General features: G+C 33.5%; 3 protein-coding genes across 3 annotated transcripts; 2 read left to right on the top strand and 1 right to left on the bottom strand.

The window, feature by feature from the left end:
* Positions 1-8492: 8492 nt before the first annotated feature.
* TRIADDRAFT_53153 (uncharacterized protein) lies at positions 8493-11665 on the top strand (the record flags this gene model as incomplete). The annotated part of the gene is made up of 4 exons (XM_002109813.1): positions 8493-8682; positions 9528-9608; positions 10222-10327; positions 10495-11665. The coding sequence occupies 4 exons, from the start codon at positions 8493-8495 to the stop codon at positions 11663-11665; spliced, it is 1548 nt and encodes a 515-aa protein (XP_002109849.1).
* Positions 11666-12959: 1294 nt separating this feature from the next.
* On the bottom strand, positions 12960-16613 carry TRIADDRAFT_53152 (uncharacterized protein; the record flags this gene model as incomplete). Its single annotated transcript, XM_002109244.1, has 16 exons — positions 12960-13151; positions 13519-13576; positions 13704-13784; positions 13871-14012; positions 14141-14230; positions 14322-14453; positions 14534-14619; positions 14708-14822; positions 14918-14989; positions 15093-15135; positions 15212-15250; positions 15309-15404; positions 15497-15523; positions 15766-15815; positions 16267-16351; positions 16530-16613. 16 exons carry the CDS (start codon positions 16611-16613, stop codon positions 12960-12962), a joined length of 1392 nt encoding a protein of 463 aa, XP_002109280.1.
* Positions 16614-18045: 1432 nt separating this feature from the next.
* On the top strand, positions 18046-20751 carry TRIADDRAFT_37180 (expressed hypothetical protein; the record flags this gene model as incomplete). The annotated part of the gene is made up of 8 exons (XM_002109812.1): positions 18046-18131; positions 18468-18537; positions 18666-18781; positions 19243-19377; positions 19480-19682; positions 19762-19939; positions 20493-20581; positions 20652-20751. Exons 1-8 carry the CDS (start codon positions 18129-18131, stop codon positions 20749-20751), a joined length of 894 nt encoding a protein of 297 aa, XP_002109848.1. The 5' UTR covers positions 18046-18128.

The raw sequence follows: 20751 nt of genomic DNA, 5'->3' as shown, positions 1-20751 counted from the left end.
CAATTAGTTTATTCTATTGAGCAAACCCTATTGTTATTATGACTATCGCTCTTTGTATAGTTTAAAATTTAAACATGTTTATACATATGAATAGAAATGATTATGGAGAATGATAATGAAACCGTAAAATCTTATTAACTTTTCCTGAATGTTTTTTATTAAGTAAGTAGTCGCTACCGGTTTCATTGCTAAAGCAACTTTTTGAAATAAATTTTAACAAAGAACAGATCAATATTCGTTCACATTTTTGTCATTCTAAGTAGAGAATATAAGGATATTATGCGCGAATCGACAAAGATCACAATTAATTAAATGCGCAATAGTGTAGATTTCTCATTAGCGTTTCATTAGTTTGCGGTAGCAGGCTTAATATTAAAACCCAGTTTATTTGTATAATTAATAGCTAGCTTATAATAATGCATTTAGGAGATAACCGAATTGATAAATACGTTATTATTTGTCGACGGCATGAAACTACTGTATATTAATGAGCTCTAGCCATATATATACTTTCTAATGTATATGCTAAAATTATTGAATCACTATTGTTTGTATAATCTGACAGAGCAATAAACAGAAAACATAACTTCAATATACTACAGTATATTATCTTAGAACTTGTTTGCAATATATATTGATAATTACAGTATAATACGTAGTCTACGTAGCTAGTAATATTGTATGTTGTAAGATTCATCTTGTAAAATTTGAATGGTATACGTTATTCAGATTTTAAAAATGCGTATTACCATAAGCTTTAGAAACAAGTATTGAAACAATTTTATTGCTTGCTTTGTTTTAATTTTCATGCAATAGACGAATTTGTATGGATTTATGTTAGTTAAATGCGGAGCTGTCAAACATTATGAATGTAATAACTTGTCTGCATGATGAAACGAAAGCAATATAGCAAAACACAACTTAATGTACTACCAATACTGGCGTTCAATTATTCAATAATCATGCTGGAAACGGCTTATTAGTAACCACTTACTCGCCCTATATTTTTCTTTTATCAATCACAACGCCTGCAATTTTTTTACCACCTTTACTACAAGTTTAAACCATTTTAGCGACCATTTAGTCTGATACTAAAGGATGCTAAACTATTCCACATTCAATAACTGCATTATGATATACAAAGCAAATTATGTATATACAGTACATACCGGTATACTTTATATGGTACTCAACTCAATTTTAAATCAAACGGTAATAATTTGGGTTCTGCATTGGCGATCGGGTTCCCTAAAGGTAAGATTTGGCAAATTACATTATTGTACTATATAAAGCGGTAGTTTATACAACAAACTGTCAGCTGCAGAGTATGACATCACAGGGTTCAAGATGTCCGCACGTCAGCCAAATTTTTAATAAACAGGCAACAATAGCTTAGTATCGTATATGCTAACCCTGTTTTTTTGTTAGTCAGCAGCTTAGAAGGCTTTATGCAATGTTTAATTTAATAAATATACTAGTATAAGCCGGCACGTAATAGAATAATACGTTTTACTCGTATATTAATTATTGAAACTATCGCCTTCGCTATTCAGAATAATTTTATCCGAATACAGTATACTTGTACTGTATATGCTACTAAATACGGTACGGATTCTTATATAAGCAATAGATTGAAAGAGGAATAGTAGCTAATAAAGTTCATAAGATGCAATGTATAAGATGTCATTGTATTTCATGTTGTCGATATATAAGCAGTTAGTAATAGTACACACTATAAAATGTTGTTATTACATGGTATTTTAATGAGAAAAATTCGGCTTGCAATTTAAAAATTGCCGCTATGTGCTCATTTTAATCTTGTAGCAGCTAGCATATACTAGTATGCACAATAGTAGTATACAGAATGAACAGTAAAATAGACAATACATTAAAAGTGATCAAATTCATTGTCGTTGGTGTATAATACGAAAATATGAGTGAAAGAGCTTGTTCAATATACATCCAAGCAACAACATAACAAATGAAATCTTATTAATTAAGTCTAGATACGAACTGCTATCATGCACGGTAGCTCACTTTCGAATCATGCTCTGGTACGCTGAAATCACCGGTTGCAATACAGAGGGCACAGTTGTATTCATCACTGAATAGCATTATTTCGTATTCTAGTGATACTAAGCATACTCTTATGTATTTAGTAATATTATTTTAACTCTCATGAATAACCTAGGCAATCATTCCACATATCAATATTCGTCTTAGAAATTTTTATTCTACTAAATACCGCATTTAGACTAGGAGACTAGTACCGAAGTACTTAAGCATTTCAATTATCTTCTTTAATTTTAACAATCGCTAGTTGGTTATTTCGTACCACAGTTTCGCAACATTTACAGTGCTATACTATGCTTTATCCATATTTTAAACTCAAATTACCGTATAATACTTTATGATAGCCTGATTAAATGAAGGATTTATCATTTGATTCTACGTTACTCAATTGATAATTGTGATAGTAAAGTCGAATTATAATTTTATATACTTATGACTTTATTAAATATTAAAGTAGTCGAATATATAAAGTGTTAGGTATTGCGATCGTATAATGTCTAAATAATGATCAATTGGTGACAAAGAGCATATCACATGTCGCAACACTTAAAATATTTACATATTGTGATGATTATCTCTTTCTTTGCCTCGTAATTTGTGTTATTAGAACTCCATTTATATAAAAAATAAACAGGGAACTAAATGTATCTTTGACCTTTCAAGGAAACTCAAAAGGAGTAATTCAAATTTTAATAACAATGAAATACAGTAGAAAGGTCGACTGGCGATTGTAAAACATTTTATATGTAAGATATCGGTAAACTCTTATTATTGTTAATATTTCATGATAATGTATTTTTCTTCGTTAATTTACGTAACAATTAGAGCGATAAAGACGTATTTTAAATGAATACAATTGCCACACTATTGATAATTGTTATGGCTACGATTAGATACGTGAACATAAGCAGATTCCGATTTCACGACTAAAAGGAATGCTACTAAAAGGAGAACAAAGTCGTTGTTGATCACATTTGTTCTAGTAGTTGGTCTCAAAATCAGCTCTGCAAGATAATCTTAATAGTTTAGCTTTTGCGATATTGGTAAAGCATGCACTACGACCGCTAACGCTTTTCAAGACAAATTTGAAATAGGTTCATTCCAAGAACGTTGTATCAGAATGTAAGATATTAAGTATTAAGCTTTCACCAATTTTCTTTTTTGATAATTATAATCTATTATTTCAAATAGTTATATTTTCATAACATTTAATAAGTAAGCATTAGAATAACATCACAAGTAATGATAGACTATATATTGATTCTTATTAGATAATAGACAGGCGTACGATGTATCACCCATGCTAGTAAAAATTGCCCGTTGCATAAGTTAAGCCGTAACAGTATCATTGGATGCTATCAACTTAAATTGAACGAAAGATCTAAGCAGACACCACATTGTCATTATTCTATTTACAACATTGTGCCAAGTATTGCTAATAGTAGTAAATACTTTGCTATAAACAGCATGCAACTGCGATAATCATTGCCAGTGAAATATTCGCCACCGTCATTGAAAGGGAATAAAGTATGTATTACACTACTATGATTGTAATCCTGAAAATTACTTCTAGCACAGTACGAATTGGTCTATAGTAAATGATAACAATATTTTTATTTTAGTTACCTGTACCGCATAACTATTTTCATAGGATACTTCTTTAGTTTAATTACACAGAATTCGATTACCTTTTAGTCGTATAATAGCCTATGTACGAGCGTATTTTTGGATTTGTACAGTATTCGTACGTCTACATTTATTGCTTTCACTGTTGGTTTATTGCGAAAGATTTCGTCTAAAATCATCTCATTAAATGTCAAATACGAGTATCCTTGCAAGACAAATATACGTATCATTTTTAAAATATTACAAAGTAACTATCGATTTTTAGAATACGAACGATATAAACCAACATTTATCGTTATATGCCAAGAAGATCTTACGAATGCCGTTGCTTAATTAACAATGAAATTCGTAATAATCTTTTAGTCACCATTCTAGCTCTCGTACTAATTTCGTTCCTACTCCTATTCTTGCTTTCCGCGTTTGCTTAACGTAATGAGATGGCAACTATATAGTAGTGTACTTGGATACTGTTTCGAAATGAAGGGTATACGAATGGTGTCACTTCGTGTGAAACACAAACCATAATTATAATGCTAACTGACTGTCGTTTATGAAGCTAATTAATATTTCTCTGGGAACTATTTCGTATGCTATACTGTACACCGTACAGTACTCTGTAATTGGCAAAGCATCATCAAAATTCATAACACTGTGGCTTGAGAATGCACGTAATTTATCCCCATTTCACCAAATTTGTATTGATTAGCACTCCTATCAATCTTAATACAAATAGAGAAGGTTGATATTTGATAGCATCGTACAATATAATGCGTTCATTGTCAGGAAACAATTAGGAATATTGGTGCACTTGGACAGTACGTAAAATCGTAAATGATACAATACTGTAATCTCAATTTCATCCATGATGTAACATAATGGACTATCATATAAAACGTATAGCACCGCAAGTACATTCACGTCGTACAGTCTGCTGTATGTATACTGTAACCTTAATAAACTTTCCTCCGAGTCTTCTTGCTTTTTCTCTCTCTAAGATACTAATAAAATATATATCTCATCCTCTACATATCGCAAGCATCCTTTGCGAAATACCATCCGGTAACATTACATATGGCTGTACTGTACACTATACACTGTACAGTTAAGCAGTCCGACATTACTGTAGAGTGTAGATGAATTTTTCATGGTGACGTAACCAAGAACTACTCCATAATTCCTGCATAAATCAAAAAATTTTTCCAATATTTTTGTGGAGTAGTCTCTGCCGAAGCTACAATCACAACACCTGGTTCTTTTATGCCTGTCGTGCAGTCATTCTTTTTCATATAGATATCTGTTCCTGAGTTGCTATTTGAATGTGCGTAATTCGATCAAATTTTTGCTGTATTTGCGTCAAGCTGCATCGTCGCAACTCCTTTTGGACGGCGACCTTGCTCATTTTAAAACCAAAATCCAAGTAAATTGCTAGTGCCGTTATAACATTACTGTATAATGAAAAAATTACAGCATGTGCAGTAATAATATGAAGGAAAAAGGCAATGTTTTTCATTAATGTAAGTTTCATAATACAGTAGGTCAGTCAGTAGTGGTTAAATTGTACGGTTGATGGATGTTACCGTGTTACCTTACCGTTAAGATACTTTAATAAGTACAGTAGTAGCTAATACGGAAAATATCTATATTTGTAGTGCTAGGTAAGATAAGTAATGCCTTAATGTGGACATTATTTGTGATAGTTTATTACGTATTTGATATTGATTGTTAGTATGTGTAGATAGTAGTAAGATGATTCAAGTTCTAGCTATTGATAGTTGAATTAGACAACATACATACTTGGATTAAGTGTGAGTTCAGAGATTAAAAATATTTACTGACAGAAAAGCTATGTAAGGAATATGTCAGTTTTGGTACATTCATATGGGCGGCGAAAACCCAGCGTCGAGCATCTAGATCCGTTTGGGTTAAAGCCCTTTCCAAAATTCGATACTGGTCGCCCACAATATAAAAATTTATATTTTGAACATCGGGCGACCGGCGTCGTGTTTTCGAAAGGGCTTTGACCCAAACGCTTCTCTGGACGAGATGTCTCACCTGGTAAGATATAATAATAATACTGTCCTTATTTACAAATTAAATGCTTCCTACATAAACGGGAACGTTTGAGTTTAGTTGCATGGTGAAAAGTTGTAGATGTGTCTATGTAATAAAAGTTCTATCTTTACGGTACTTCGCTGTGTGTGATTAACGTTTACTAAAAGGGCATTTAAGTCAGTAGTTACTTATAGACTTATACTGTTCGTTTCCTTGTCCCAGAGTTTGTCTGACAGGTCTATCAAATGGTAATACTATCTGTTAAATGAGCACATTATCGTAAACCGTCAGCAAAGCGACGGGAGTTTGCACTAGTATTGTATAATGCACATAACCACCAACGATTTTAATCACATTTTATTCCTGAGAAGGGTCTACCGTATGGACATTTATAAGCATCTTATTCGATGATCACTTACAGTATAGCAACAGATGCGTACGACAGCACCGTATCCTTGTACGTACACTGCAGCACTGTACATTGATATGATACGTGCAGTGTAAAGCAAGTAATTGATGTCACACGTTAAAAGTAAAAGTAAAATCCGAACCAAAATTAAATTACCTTAACAAGGTTAAGATCCAATATGGTTCGCACAACTTCAACTAACATTACATACAAGTACATTCATTAGTCATCTGGTCGTCACTAGCAAGATATAGTATGGAAGAGTTTGTTATTGTATCTGTAGTTCTGTACAGTACTGTACAGTATTACTGCATTTCATTAATTAAAGCGCAGTCCGGTATCCTACAGTAAATCAAATTTTTGGTTTCCTACGTGTTAACTACTTTCATAAATAGCGCCCCAAAATCTCAAAACGTGAGATTCCGATATCGGTGATACCATGCTTAGTACGGTCTTCTTAGGCTTACTCAATTGACACGTTAGTATCTTATTACTATAGAGAACAAAAAATCAAAAAAGGTAATGTACAAAGTTAAGTATTAGCAGAAAATATTCGCTGCAAATTTAATGCCCTATACCGTATGCAGTATTTTAAGAATGCACAGTTAGTTTTAGAACGTTCTCATCGATTTCTATTTTAACTTACAGAAAGTTTACGGTATATTTATGATTACAATCACGGATAGCTGTTTACATTAAATTCATTTTATACCTAGAAAATGATGTAAAAAAATTGAAGACTTACAATAAAGTATGTTATAACTTTGTTCTTCACCATCATTACCCAAAAGTAGATACGAATCATTTTAACTACTCCGGCGGTACTTTTGGGACATGATTAGAACGAACAGCAAGAAGTTATGTAAGTAAAATCAATCTATACCGGAGATTGTAAGTTGAACTTTGTTTCTCCGTAAAATAACTATGTGCATCTGATCAGGTAAGCAAAGCGAACGAAATCATCAATCCACTCGTAGTCTATATACTGTACTGTACTGTAATATATTCCACCGCATAGAAATGTGAAGAAATATGAAAAATTTTCTTACAACTAACTCCACTCTCGGCAGAGCTACTGCCCTTTTACCGAATATGCCTACAGTCAAGCAAGCGTGGTCATAGTTGTTAAAAATATTACTGTTCGCAATAGGGATTTCTAAAGAAAGAAAAGTCCTGGAATATTATAAACGAGTTTGTGAATCTGAAATCTCAGTTGTTCACTGTTGACGATGACTGTATCAACAGCAAATATCATTTCATGCAAACGAAATGGAGAACAAGACTTGTAAAATCGAAGAATGGATTAGGCCAATACTATTGTCGGGGCTTAAGAGTCCTCGTTGTACAGTGTACCGCACAGTACAACCTACATACAGTGCAGTAACCCTTAACCCAGTACTGCATAGCCTGATCTTTTCCAATTTAGTGTTCATAAATGGAATAAAATGGTAAAACTTTGACGGATTTTATTTAAACGTTGTATCAATCGATAGCATTTAAGTACAGTATAGTACCGTACTTTATCTAAGACCTTGAGGAAAAAATTTAACAATGCAACCACGCTTGCTTCATAAATAACATGGACGTGAATCGGTAAAATTAATTAATTTCACTTTGCAGTTACAGTGGTGCAGTACTGTAATCAGTAATTATCTTTGAATAAATATCACAGTCATAGATAACGCAGTAGGTGTCTTTAAATTACACGGTTGAAAATTGAAATTAAAGTAGTACTTTACGGGAAATATGCACTTTCCAGGATATCGGAAAGTACTGTATTTGGGCCAAACCTAGGGAATTGCGGTAGTTCGCAATATTATTTATTTACAGTTAGTAAATCATCGAATAACCTCTTCGCTTTTCACCAGATCACAATCTTTCCTACGCTACTACGAGACCTTCGCTTGCAACCTGTAGCTACACCTCTTCATGTAGCAATCTCTATCGGCAGTAAATTACTCCACAACATCAAGAAGTTGACAGAAACCAAAATTCCAGAACAACATTGTTACTGATATTTTGATTAGCAATGATGTGATCGCCATTACCATTTCATAGATTATCTCCGTTTTTATGAAGCCTTCTACATTTTCAGGCTCTCAACATTTGATACAAAATTGGGCATTCAACATATTTCCAAACAGAGTCTAAAAATTGCATTAAATTACCGTATTGATCGCAGTACAGTACTGTATTTTATGACACTTGTCGCTCACTGCACAATTGTCCATCATCTCCTCTTTGAATTAACGAATCTTAACTCTTAACCCTGTATTCTTAGAGTATTAATTCTGTTATTACACTGTGATTATATTCGTATATTAAACTCATCATGTTTATCAATTCAATATTTAACTTTTGCCATAATTGGTTCATGGAAAGTTTTATGTACAACTCCGTATGTGATCAATTAATTCTATGTACACTTTCGGTTATTGTTATCGCATATTTAGCGATGTTAGTTGGAAAAGCTCTTTTTAAAGGCAATGCTGAAAAAAGGAAAGAAGATGAACAAACTACAGGTAAGACCTAATTGATCAATATTAGAAAAAGATCGAATCGACTGTGAAAGAGATACTGTTGATCCAAAGTGTCTCTTACATAGTCAAAGCGAATAATTACGAGTCGCTATTACCTAACCCGAAATTACTTATTGCTGAGAACTAATAACATGAGCATGTAATGCTCACGATTAGTTTCCTATAAACAATCAAATCTACATTTGCATTGTTTTTTCGTTTAAACCGCGAGTAAATAACATAAACTGCTATTATGTCTTGTGTACAGTTTATCCATTTTTAAAATGCTGTACTTGGAGTTGAAAGCATACAAAGTGCTGTAGTGAAATTAATTGATAAGCTCATTCCTAAAATTAATTAATGCAGTCAAGTAATTGCGTAATGCTGCAATGAATTTTTATTCTTTTCAATTTATTATGCGGATATTTTATCGAAACAAATACAGTACTGTAGTATCATAATACGTAATATCAAATCTAGCTCAAACGATTAAAATGTCTTAAGTAAATAACGTTCTTATCATTTAACATCAAAGCTATCAATCTCATAGAAAATACTTGATGGAAGTCGTTTAAAATATTTCTCAAATGGAAGCGTATTTTACCGGTAAAATCTTTCAAGATTACAATCAATGATTTTATACATTGTACAGTAACGTAGTAAAATTCTTCTTCTAACTTTTACTAATGAATGATTTACAATAATGTACTTTACGGTACCAGGAATTTCTATTCTCTTAAAGAGTCCGTGAGTGTACTAACCATGGACTTCTAGAAATTACAGTACTACTGTAGTAATTTGTAGTAACTCTGTTACTACTAACCTACTTATTATTTACTTTTACATAGTTGGTCTATTCTTTGACTCTTCTTTACAAGAAGCGAAACGAGATCGTTTTCTATTCTCTGAAGTCAATTATTTATTATTAAGTACGAATGCTAATTAGACTGAGCTTCGATGTTTTCGTTGCCATCCCAGAAGAACAAAATAGAAAATCATAACCACACTTGCGTCACTTTAATCGTATACAGCTAATGGTTAAGTTTCTACATGAGATACGCGTAATGCTTTAATTCTTTAAATTATGCACCAGCTCATTACGCTTAAAAAATTGCATCGAAAGGAGCTCAATCCACGCTTAAGCAAAGATGACGCTTTCATCAGATTGTGTGAAATACGAGTGATATTTGAATATTACAATGAGTAAAAGTAGGTGCTAAATTTTTTTAGCCTTATCTTCATTCATACCATGATACGAACATGTTTATTAGCTTGTAAAGGACTTGCGAAATTAAGAGAGCTTAAAAAATTCAATCATATCCATGCGCCTTTGTAGTACAACGATTTTTTCTACTGCTACAGTTTTCAGTATTTATATCTATATGCACCTTACTGTGTATTAAATTGATCATTGTGCTAATACCCATCAAAGATAAATATACGAATGTATCACACCATCCATATTCGTTAGATATTTCAATTCATATGAAAATTTAGGGTGTGATGTTCGAATATAACAAGTCTCTTTAATTGGTTTCTTAGAAATTGATGATAACAACAACGATACAATAATGAAAACGAAAGCAGGAGGAAAATCTCCCGACTCCTATAACGCCAACGATGGATCTGCCACAGATCCAACCAAGATGTAAGTCTATTTTATCCAAATAAATTATTATTTATATGTTACTGCAGTGTATTGAGCTCTTTTAGCAGAATTTTGTTTTATCATCTAGTCTTAATGTTTTCGCTGGCTTAGCACGTAAATTTTAGCTTATAGAAAAATTGCTATTTATATATTATTATATATTAAAGACACCAAGCTGATGCGACTTCAGAGTCTATGTCAACAGTCACATTGGTAGATTACAATAATACCGACTATATTTATGTCCATGACACCGGCGAATCATCAGACTTTCATACGAATGACAATCAAGATTGTACACGCCATCGCATTGGATCTAACGATTCTTACCTAAGTAATCACTCTGTATCATCACGTAACAGTGATGGAAATCTCGCTGACGATGAAAATATCCTAAGCGATTCAGTAAGCCTGGTAGATGCTAAAGGTAGAGCTGACATTTCCATTAGGAAACAATCGCATCAAGAAGGTGATAAGGCAGTTTGTATGATCAGTAGTCGAGCTCGCCATTTACAAATAGATATCAGTGATTGCACTGATGATAACCACAGTCAGCAACAGAAACTGTCTGAAGTTGTGGCTTCTATCAAAGAATGCATCCATAACATTGTCGTAATGTGCATTCAACATCAAGAAACAAGTCTATGGTTGTCTAAATTAGCTATGGATAAGTATAAACTGTATGGACGGGGATGTTTATTATTAGTCTTACCTTCACTAGAAATAGCCAAAGAATTTCATGTCGACGACCTAAAAAAATTATCGTATACTCCTAGTTACGCTGATAAAACGACATTACTAAAATCCGCTGGACACGTATCTAAAGCATCTATATTGGTTTCGATGTGCGATCAATACAATCCAATAGAGGAATATTTATTATGTGTTACTGTTGTTGCCCCTTTAGAGAAAAGGCAAAGTAAAAACTCTCTACGCATTATTACTGGTAATGCATATAGTAAATCATATAAAACATGTGTTCAACTCCGTTTATATCCTACTTTATTGACGCCATCTGCTACTTTGGATCCGCCTTCGCTAACAGATTGTAATGATCATGATAACTTGCATCATGATCATGTTGTTGTATCTATGTATGACCTGAAAAAAAGTAGCGGAATTACCACGGATTTTAAGCAGCAGTTTTTACAACATACTCTCCATGTATTAACAGATCACTATATCAACTTTAAGGATTCATATCCAAAAATCTATTCGAAGTTGGAAGATTGCCTACAAACTGGCTCAGCAACGCAACCTATTAATTTCACAGCTTTAAATGAAAATGGCGAGCAAGTTTTATGTACAATTGTCCTTGAATTGCCAGTGCACGTTTAACTATGTGGGACATAATTTTAATCTATCAAGCGTTGTTTCCTGTTTGCTATTTTATATTCTTTCATTTTAGTATTAGTATCTTAATGCGACAGTTAACTATGGTATATGGTATATATTACATATCTCGTATTTAAAAACGATTTAATCATAATAGAAGTAACTAAATCATTGCACTAGCTTAAACATGAATTTTTTCTAATACCTGTGAATGTCATACTCGTGCTATCTATGTACACCCCATTGATCACATACTGTATAAATTAAAATCTACTTGACTCGAAAATATTAAAATCAGGCCTGTTAAGGAATAAGCTGGGAAAATATCGTATTTCGAGTATTCGTAATTACATCATAATGGTATTATATTTTACTGCGTATACTTATAGTCGTATTGCCGTAGAAGCAGAATTTCTTTGAACATAATTGAGTATAATTGAGTTGTTGCCATCATAGCCCGTATCGTGATAGTCTAAATTTACAAGCAACATCTAATTTCCTAAAACTTTATTAAAATTGATTTATTTCACAAAGTCAATTACTAGTTTCTTACATCTAAACATCAAGCAAATATTTACCTTCAAGAAAGGAAAGAAAAATTACAGTAGTTGTATCAATGGTTTTAAATATCAGGAGGACTGGCTGTTTAATAGCATATATATTGCGATATGTGAGTGCATCATCCTATGGTTAATATCAATTTATCGTATAGACTAGTATTAATCCTTTTTCAATTTCTTCAAGCATTTTATCAAAATAGATAATATGAGATGAAACCAAGTTAACACCTGAGCTGCGGTGTAAAATTTACAGCATACTGTACATGTAACATTAAAGGACAGATACCGTCAAAATAAAATTGAAGAAAACATTTATTCATCAGAATAAGTAAAAATAATACAGTATAAATCAATAATTTAAGATCCAACGCAATTTAATATATTTTTGTCTACATTGTACCTTTAACTTACTATTAAGCATTTGTAGTTACAATAAATTCAATCATGCACATAGGAATTAAAAAATGATAATAAGACATTGTGAAGTTAGCTGAAGAAGTATTCTCTACAGACTCCCTACAAGATAGCAATTTACGACAGTGAAAAGCTGTAAATCTATACTTGATAAGAAACATTTATAAAGATGCGATACATAGTCAGAACTGAAGTAGATAGGTATTATATTACACTCAAATCATTACAATAACTAACTTATAATTAATTCAATTATTGATATACATATAACACATACTGATTTAAAGTTCTAGTAACCATAGATAAGTCATTGTAGATTGCATCTAAAACGGCGTATCTGGTCTAACTGGAAGCGGAGACACAATTCCAGCTTCAAGGCTTTCGAAGATTGTATGAGGATCTTGATCGGCGTTGATATGTTTGATTGTATTACCATAAAATTCGCAAATATCGTCTATAAATATTTGATATGCACTTAAACGCTTCATAATCGCGTCTTCGGTATCATCCGGGTGCTTTAAGTTAAGAAAAAGTAATCATGTTAAGGTTTCAAAGTTGTTAAATACTTGAAAGCTGCCCTCAAGCATTTTTCCAGTTCACTTATATACGACATATCTGATTAGGATCTGTAGTGGTTTGTAATTACGTGTGTATGGTACTTGATTCATACAGGTTTACATTCTACGCTATTAATGAATCTTCTGATATTTGCTTTCAATTGTACGCAATACTGAATTAATTCTCCTGCAAATCTTATATGTGCTGTATTGTTCTCTTTTTGCTTATGCTGTACTGCACATATTTGCAAGGTTTCTACTAGTCGAAGAGGTGCTGTATATAGAAAGATTATAAGGAATTGATCAATAATAATAACAAACTTACAGTTCTCAAACGACTAGCAATTTCATTAGTCCTTGGTGGATTATAATGCATATGATACCTGTATGAGAATATTTATAGAAGCAGAAAAATATCTTTAATCTTATGTTTTTGAAGTTAAAGTAACATTAGCAACGAGTACTAGATATAAGCATACGCCCACTGCAATTTTCACTGCATAATCGTACCTTGCGCCTGTTATTGGATCGGTGCCGCGAAGGGATAATCGTTCTAATATTGAATCAGTGGGAATATCTAAGGCAAAGACTCTAGCAGTAGTAGGAGCAAAAATGAAATAAATTGATGAGTTTTTATATCATTCATTGAAAGTTAATCAATTAAACATACTAATAACCTATTCGGCTCCAGGCCTATTTCTGCCATCCTTACGGCCTGTTCTCTTGTTCGCGGGTAGCCATGAAGAACCCAACCCTTTTTTATACAATCTAATTGGCATAAGCGTTCTTTTACTAATTGGAACATTAGTGCATCAGGAGCTATAAAAGTAAAAATAAAACAGATATAAGCTTATTACCAGTGCAATGGCTGTCTACTTATAATACAACGGTTTTTCGAGCCCAATTACTTTATGAATTTCATAACTCAACACTAAGATAATTTCTACCTGCGACACCACGATCGAGATAAAGCTTAATTCCATTTCCAGCTTTAGACTGTTTAACAATAGCTTCTTTAACCAAAGAATCGACACATACTGCAATAGTACATAGATAAATTTTTTTAGATTGCAAATTCCTATTAGCCAAAGTGCCTTTTCTTTATCAAAATATATGCTAAAAAATTACCATTAATCAACTGATATTTCTTAGATAGTAAATCAGCTTGAGTACTTTTTCCACTACCAGTAGGTCCCAACAAAACAACACGAGGCGTAAATGGTGAATTTGACTTCGATTTGGTACATAGAAAACTAAGAACTATTGAAAAAATTTTATAATATTAATAAAGATCTTGCTTTAACGAAAATATTTACAGTGGTATTTTTGGTGAACATTACCTTGGGCGAATACATCACCAATCGGTTGATCGGCATTGATCTTTTTAGATACCTTGTTATAGCATTCAATGATACCATCGATATGCCTAAAATATAAATTAGTATGGTCACAGTTAAATTGATTTTCGAATTTTGATACTCTAGCAACCTATTCAGGAATGATGTTAGTTGTACCTTTGAAAAATAGCTAATCGACTTGAAACATCATCAGTGTTATAGTTTTGTTGCTGCTCCAGTCGATCTGCCACGAGGGCATCATCAGGTGGGTAGAATAAGATATGGTAAACATCTAGACAAAGTAATACGTTACAGATATCAGTAAAGTACTGGCTTCCATAAGCGCAGCTAAATATTATTATAAAAGTAATAATTTAGTACTCAAACCTCCAGTTATGGGATCAATTCGCTTGCCAAGACAACGCTCTACTAATACAGCATCTGGCGCATCCAGTAAGACTGAAACAGTCAAATTTAAAAGTTATAACGAGAACTATTTATTTTACATGTTAAGCAGCAGAACGCCATAACATCAATAAATGCCTAATAAAAACTAAATTACCAAAATGTTTAGGCATTATTCCAGCTACTTGCATCGCGAGAGCCTACAAATAGTATCACCTCAAATTAGTGGTAAAGTAAATAAACTATTTCTAATAATTCTTATGGTAGCGGCTCAACCTGTTCCCTATTTTGTGGAAATCCTTCAAGAAGCCATCCCTAGCGATAAAACGAAATTTTATTTTTTATCATAATTAATATCAGTCTATTTATTTACCCGATATTTTAATAAATAGAAGCTTGCCTTATTCTGACAATCGAGCATTCGTAATCGATCCTCTAGTATTGGAACGAGAATATTGGATGGAATGTGCTAAGAAGGTAGTTAAATAATATAACACAATTTATAATTACTTTAAGTTTATTAGAGTAATAGTATCAGATGTAGTCGTATCTTAGAATTACCTGGTTTTCATGCAAATATTCGATGGCCTTTCAATTTATAAAGTAAAGTTTAGAACTTCAAGCAATAAGAGTAAATGCTGTATTTACCATTCATTATACAACCTTTTTAGCTTCGGACAGTGTTGAGTCATAGAATAATTTCTGTAGTGTAACATGAACAACTCCAAATTTTTGGACTATCATTTTACTCTAGAGCAAGATTATATAATTGCATAATAATCCTGTTAGATTTGATCATTTATGAAATACTATACAAGTATAATACTCACAATTTGCCGCTTTCCGGACACAGGTGGACCTTGCACTACAATCTTGTGGACTATAAAGTGGAAATTGTTGACGATTATATAGAACAAGGTGATAAAAGTAAAATCGTTCATAGTATATACTGATTGTAGAGACGCTGACAAAGACCATAGACAAAATAGACTAACTTAAGTCAAGAACAGCCAAGTGACGTTATAAGGTATGTAAATTAGCGTACAATCATAATGTCAGCCTTCTGGATATGAAAGATAGCGACATATAATTGCACAGTAACATTGCTACTTAATCGAAATCCTTAAATACTGATATAGGAGTTATCGTTAAAAGCTGAAATACTTCTATCATTTACTGTCAATATGATCTATAGTCGTAGCATTCGTAACAAATTTACTTTGTTTATACAATTGCGAAGGCTGCCGCTTGATATTGTGTCTGTTAGCTTACGGTATACTAGTGTACAGTAAATAAGCTACTAGCGCACGTTTCTACAAATGATAAATTACCATCGTCGTTATCCTGTTTCAAGAAATCTGTCATAAAGGCTAACGGATCATCAGGTTGTGTAATAATAATCTTCTGGAGTAATCGCTGAAATAAACGTTTAACTCAAGTTAGTGAAAATTAATATGCGCATATTTCCCAAATACTAACATTATAGTGCACTGCTGGCATTCAGTACTTGCACAAGATGCAAAATGCTAATAGTTTTCATGAAACGATAATTAACAGCAAGATTCTATAGAATTTTAATTAGCCATATCTTTACTTCAAGAAGTTGAAAAATGCCATGTTTTTCAGCGTAGGTTGAGAAACCTGGAGGAATTTGCAATGGCCTCTTAGTCGCATCCATATTGACAAGGAAAGTATTTGAAATGGTTGCTAAGTAATGGATAATTACAGTACAACTGCTACAATTTAGAGATGGTGTATTACAGTCTGTACTGTACAGTACAGTGTACAGTATAGTGTACTGTAGTATTGTAAATTATTATACTGTACTGTACTGTACTGTACAGTACATGTACAGTACTGTACTGTACTGTACTACGCTTTATTTGTTAGATTGTACGATGCAATACAGTACTACTGTACAGTGTACAGTGTACAGTGTACAGTATATGCAATTCACTGTTATGCAAACTTGTTATTACTGTACAGTACTGTACTGTACAGTATAATGCGTTGTAAGTGTGAACGGCGTACGTATACAGTATAAGCCGCCCCTTTTCGATACAACTAGTGCAAACTCCCGTCGCTTTACTGACGGTTTACGATAATGTGCTCATTTAACAGAGGTTCAGTAACTTTATACCGTACCGTGTAGACCTGTCAGAGGTTCAGTAACTTTATATCGTGTACCGTGTACAGTACTGTACTGTATGCTAAGTGAGAGTAGCACGAACTTTCAATACAGTTGTTAGTGTTAACTCTAGATAGTAATACTGTACAGTACAGTACACAACAGTACAGTACAGTACTGACCTGTACAATACAGTACAGTGTACTGTACGGTTTTGAGTAAAAACTTTGCCAATTACAAATTACAGGTTCTCGGGCTTGGAGAGTTTGTACAATGTACAGTACAGTACTGTACAGTGTACAGTACAGTAGTGTACGGTAGTAGTGTACAGTACCTTCTTCTAGTGAAGTACTGTACTTCATCAAATAGACGTCAATGCTGGTATTACAGTACTGTACAATTTCTGACTTTGCTGTCCGATCGGAGCCATTAGTGCAGGGACTTCTAAGACTAATACTAGTGCCTGCTAGTACTGTACGGTGTACAATCGTGTGTAAAAACTTTGAATATACCAACTACAAAATACAGGTTCTCGCCCGTCCGAACTAATGTACAGTACAGTACTGTATATACAGTACTTCTATATCCAGTTTTAATAATACTACAGTAAGATCAAGTGACAACGAGTTCCTAAACACTTAATTTCTTTTTGTTAATATTAAATTCAAGTATACAGTACAGTACAGTATGTACACTCATTGTACAGTACTGTACTGTACTATATGTAGACCTGTACTGCACAGTACTGTACATTGTACTGTACAATGTACATGTCATACTGTACTGTACTGTACAGTAATACTCTAATATACAGTAGTCTTTCTACTGTATTTCAATCATATTTTTGAACGTGTACTGTACAGTACTGTAAGTGTACAGTGTACAGTACTAGCCTGTCCACCTTCTGCACAGTACAGTACTGTAGATCAAGTTATTGGTGCCAGAAAACCTCTATAAGCATGCGTCTCAAGGAGTGAAATTCCTTCTTCTTAATCTGTTCGTGTCGCTTTGGAGCCATCATTAGGATCAGCGGATTGATCTTTGAAGGACTCAAGTAATATCAAAATGGTGCGTTTTTTTTCCACATTTATCAAAAAGATGCTGTCACTATCATATTTATATGCTTCTTTCATAAAATCTTTGAAATACATTATCGGATTGTTGCGATTATTTTACGATAGTAAAAACTATTGCAGAAAAGCATGCCACCGCCATTAAGTTCACCTGTTATACTGTACAGTGTGCAGTATAAAACTGCTTGCACGTAACAGCGCTTGTATGATAAGCTATTAAAGTTAGTTACTCACTGTCAAAATTGTTCGTAAATGTCTATCACTAGTTAATCGCTGTCCTTATCATGTAACGTAATTGAAGTTGATCTGCGAATTGTTTTATCATCGACAGACTTTCGTCAAAGTTGTCAAGAATAAGGCCTATTTTAAACGATTTCAAGTCAAATACAAGCGCAGACGAGGTAAGTCGTGCTAGTAGCAGTACTGCATAGTAGTGACGCTTTAAATTTTGGAGTTGATATGGCGGCGTGATTTCATTACTTCTTCCTCGTTGAATGGGTATTTAAAGAAAACTTTAAAATTCTTGTAGAGGGTAAAACCGATTACTTCGCACGAAAGCGACTATGCACGCAAGACAAGAACAAGTATAACTCACCGAAATATCGTATGGTTGTTCGATTAACAAACAAAGATGTAATTTGCCAGGTACTTTGAATGCATGCTCATAACCGCGCTGCAATTATAAATTTTGATTACCCATTAGCCGCACTTTACTGTTATAAAATCCACTATGCCCCGTCTCGATCATTGCACTATTTCGAAATTTTGCATGGTTATTGTGATGGCTTTCGCCTGATCGCATCTAGACATTCTTATCTGGCGCTGAGCTGATGCTTGCATCACATAAATGTAACTATAGTACCGTGAATTACACAGTGTATGCGTATACATAGTGCATTAGAATAAACATTTCCTAAAATAGCAAATCCGTGATACTCATTTTATTATCGACCTGGTGAGTAGTTTCTGATCCGGATATTACATACACATTGTGAAACGCTCAAATATTTGTAAATTTACTCTATAATAGTCTTACAAAATAAGCCGTATACAGTACATTGCTTGGTGTAACAGAAGTTGCTGATTGTACGTATTGTTTTTATCAGATTGCATGTGCTAAGTTGGAGGGCGACGAAATTTTTTGTGCTGCGTACTCTCACGAGCTTCCGCGTTATGGAATCAAAGTTGGTTTAACTAATTACGCCGCTTGTTATTGTACCGGATTATTGCTCGCTCGAAGGGTAAGGTCTATAATTTTATTTCTTATGAAAGCGAGCATGTTAGTCATACACCACTGAGATGGAAGGAACGAGGTTATAACCAGTATGTATTAAATTGATCAGGTTTTAACAAAATTGAACTTAGCCGATAAATATGTTGGTGTGGAAGAGCCCGACGGAGAAGACTTTGAAGTTGAAGAACCAGATGAAGGTGCTAGAGCTTTCCGTTGCTTTCTGGATGTTGGATTAGCTCGAACTACCACCGGGGCACGTATATTCGGCACGTTGAAGGGTGCCGTAGACGGTGGCCTAAATATACCTCATCAGTACGACCCTTTACCACTTAGAATTTTTTTTATTTAGATTGTGTTAAATATCGTCTAATCTTAAGGAATCTTGCTTTAGGCATAAGCGTTTTCCAGGGTATGATAACGAAAGTAAATCATATGATGCTGGAGTACATCGGGACCGCATCTTTGGATGTCATGTAGCTGATTATATGCGACAGCTCCAAGGGGAAGATGAGGAGGCCTACAGGTCACAATTTTCACGTTTTATCAAAAATGGTATTACAGCAGATTCGGTATGTGAAAGTTAGATTGTTTAATCCGTAATACCATAATATCTGATGATGTAATGTACAGTACTAGTTAGTAAATTCCTAGGAGATCTAACACGTGCAGTTATGCATTTTTATTTTGTAATCATAAGCTACAGTAAATCTATTTCGCTTCTAAAAGCATTGATAAGCGAAATATTCGAACTTGCTAATCAGTCGAAAACACATTGCGGTAGCAAGCGATTTCGATGATACCGCAGCTATTGCGGATGTTGTCATGCTAGTAAAATCCTTTTCTGAAGTATTTAGTATAAGATATGGCAAATCGGTACCTGGGTAATGTAATTAGTACAGGATACTTTTGTCTATTAAATAGTGGTATATATCATATATTACAAACTCTAAGATATTATCGGCAATATTTGTTCTCATATGAACATTTCATTGCTCCTTTACATAATAAGCCAATATGATTGCATTAATTGTTATGTGTACTCCAAACTAGAGACACTGTGTTTAAGTTCAATTCTCGTGTAAGATCGCTTTATGTATGAATTAACGTTCTAACTTGCGCTAGGTCGAGGAAATGTATAAGAGTGCACATTCTGCTATCAGAGCTAACCCTGCACCGCTTGCTAAGAAAGAAAAGAAAGTAGCTCACAAGAGGTATGCAATCCACGTTTCGCTGAGATCTTTTATTTGCGGCTTATTGAAATGGCCATTTTGCTTTCTGTAGGTTCAATGAAAAGAAATTAACCTTAGAACAACGTAAGGAGAGGGTAGCACAGAAGAAAGCTGCTTTCTTGCAAAGTTTAGGTGCAGGAGACGAATCGTAA

The sequence above is a fragment of the Trichoplax adhaerens genome, genomic scaffold, assembly GCF_000150275.1.
Source record: "Trichoplax adhaerens TRIADscaffold_2 genomic scaffold, whole genome shotgun sequence".
NCBI classification, from domain to species: domain Eukaryota; kingdom Metazoa; phylum Placozoa; class Uniplacotomia; order Trichoplacea; family Trichoplacidae; genus Trichoplax; species Trichoplax adhaerens.
Note: the sequence above shows the minus strand (reverse complement) of the source record. Positions and strands in the feature narration are given on the sequence as shown.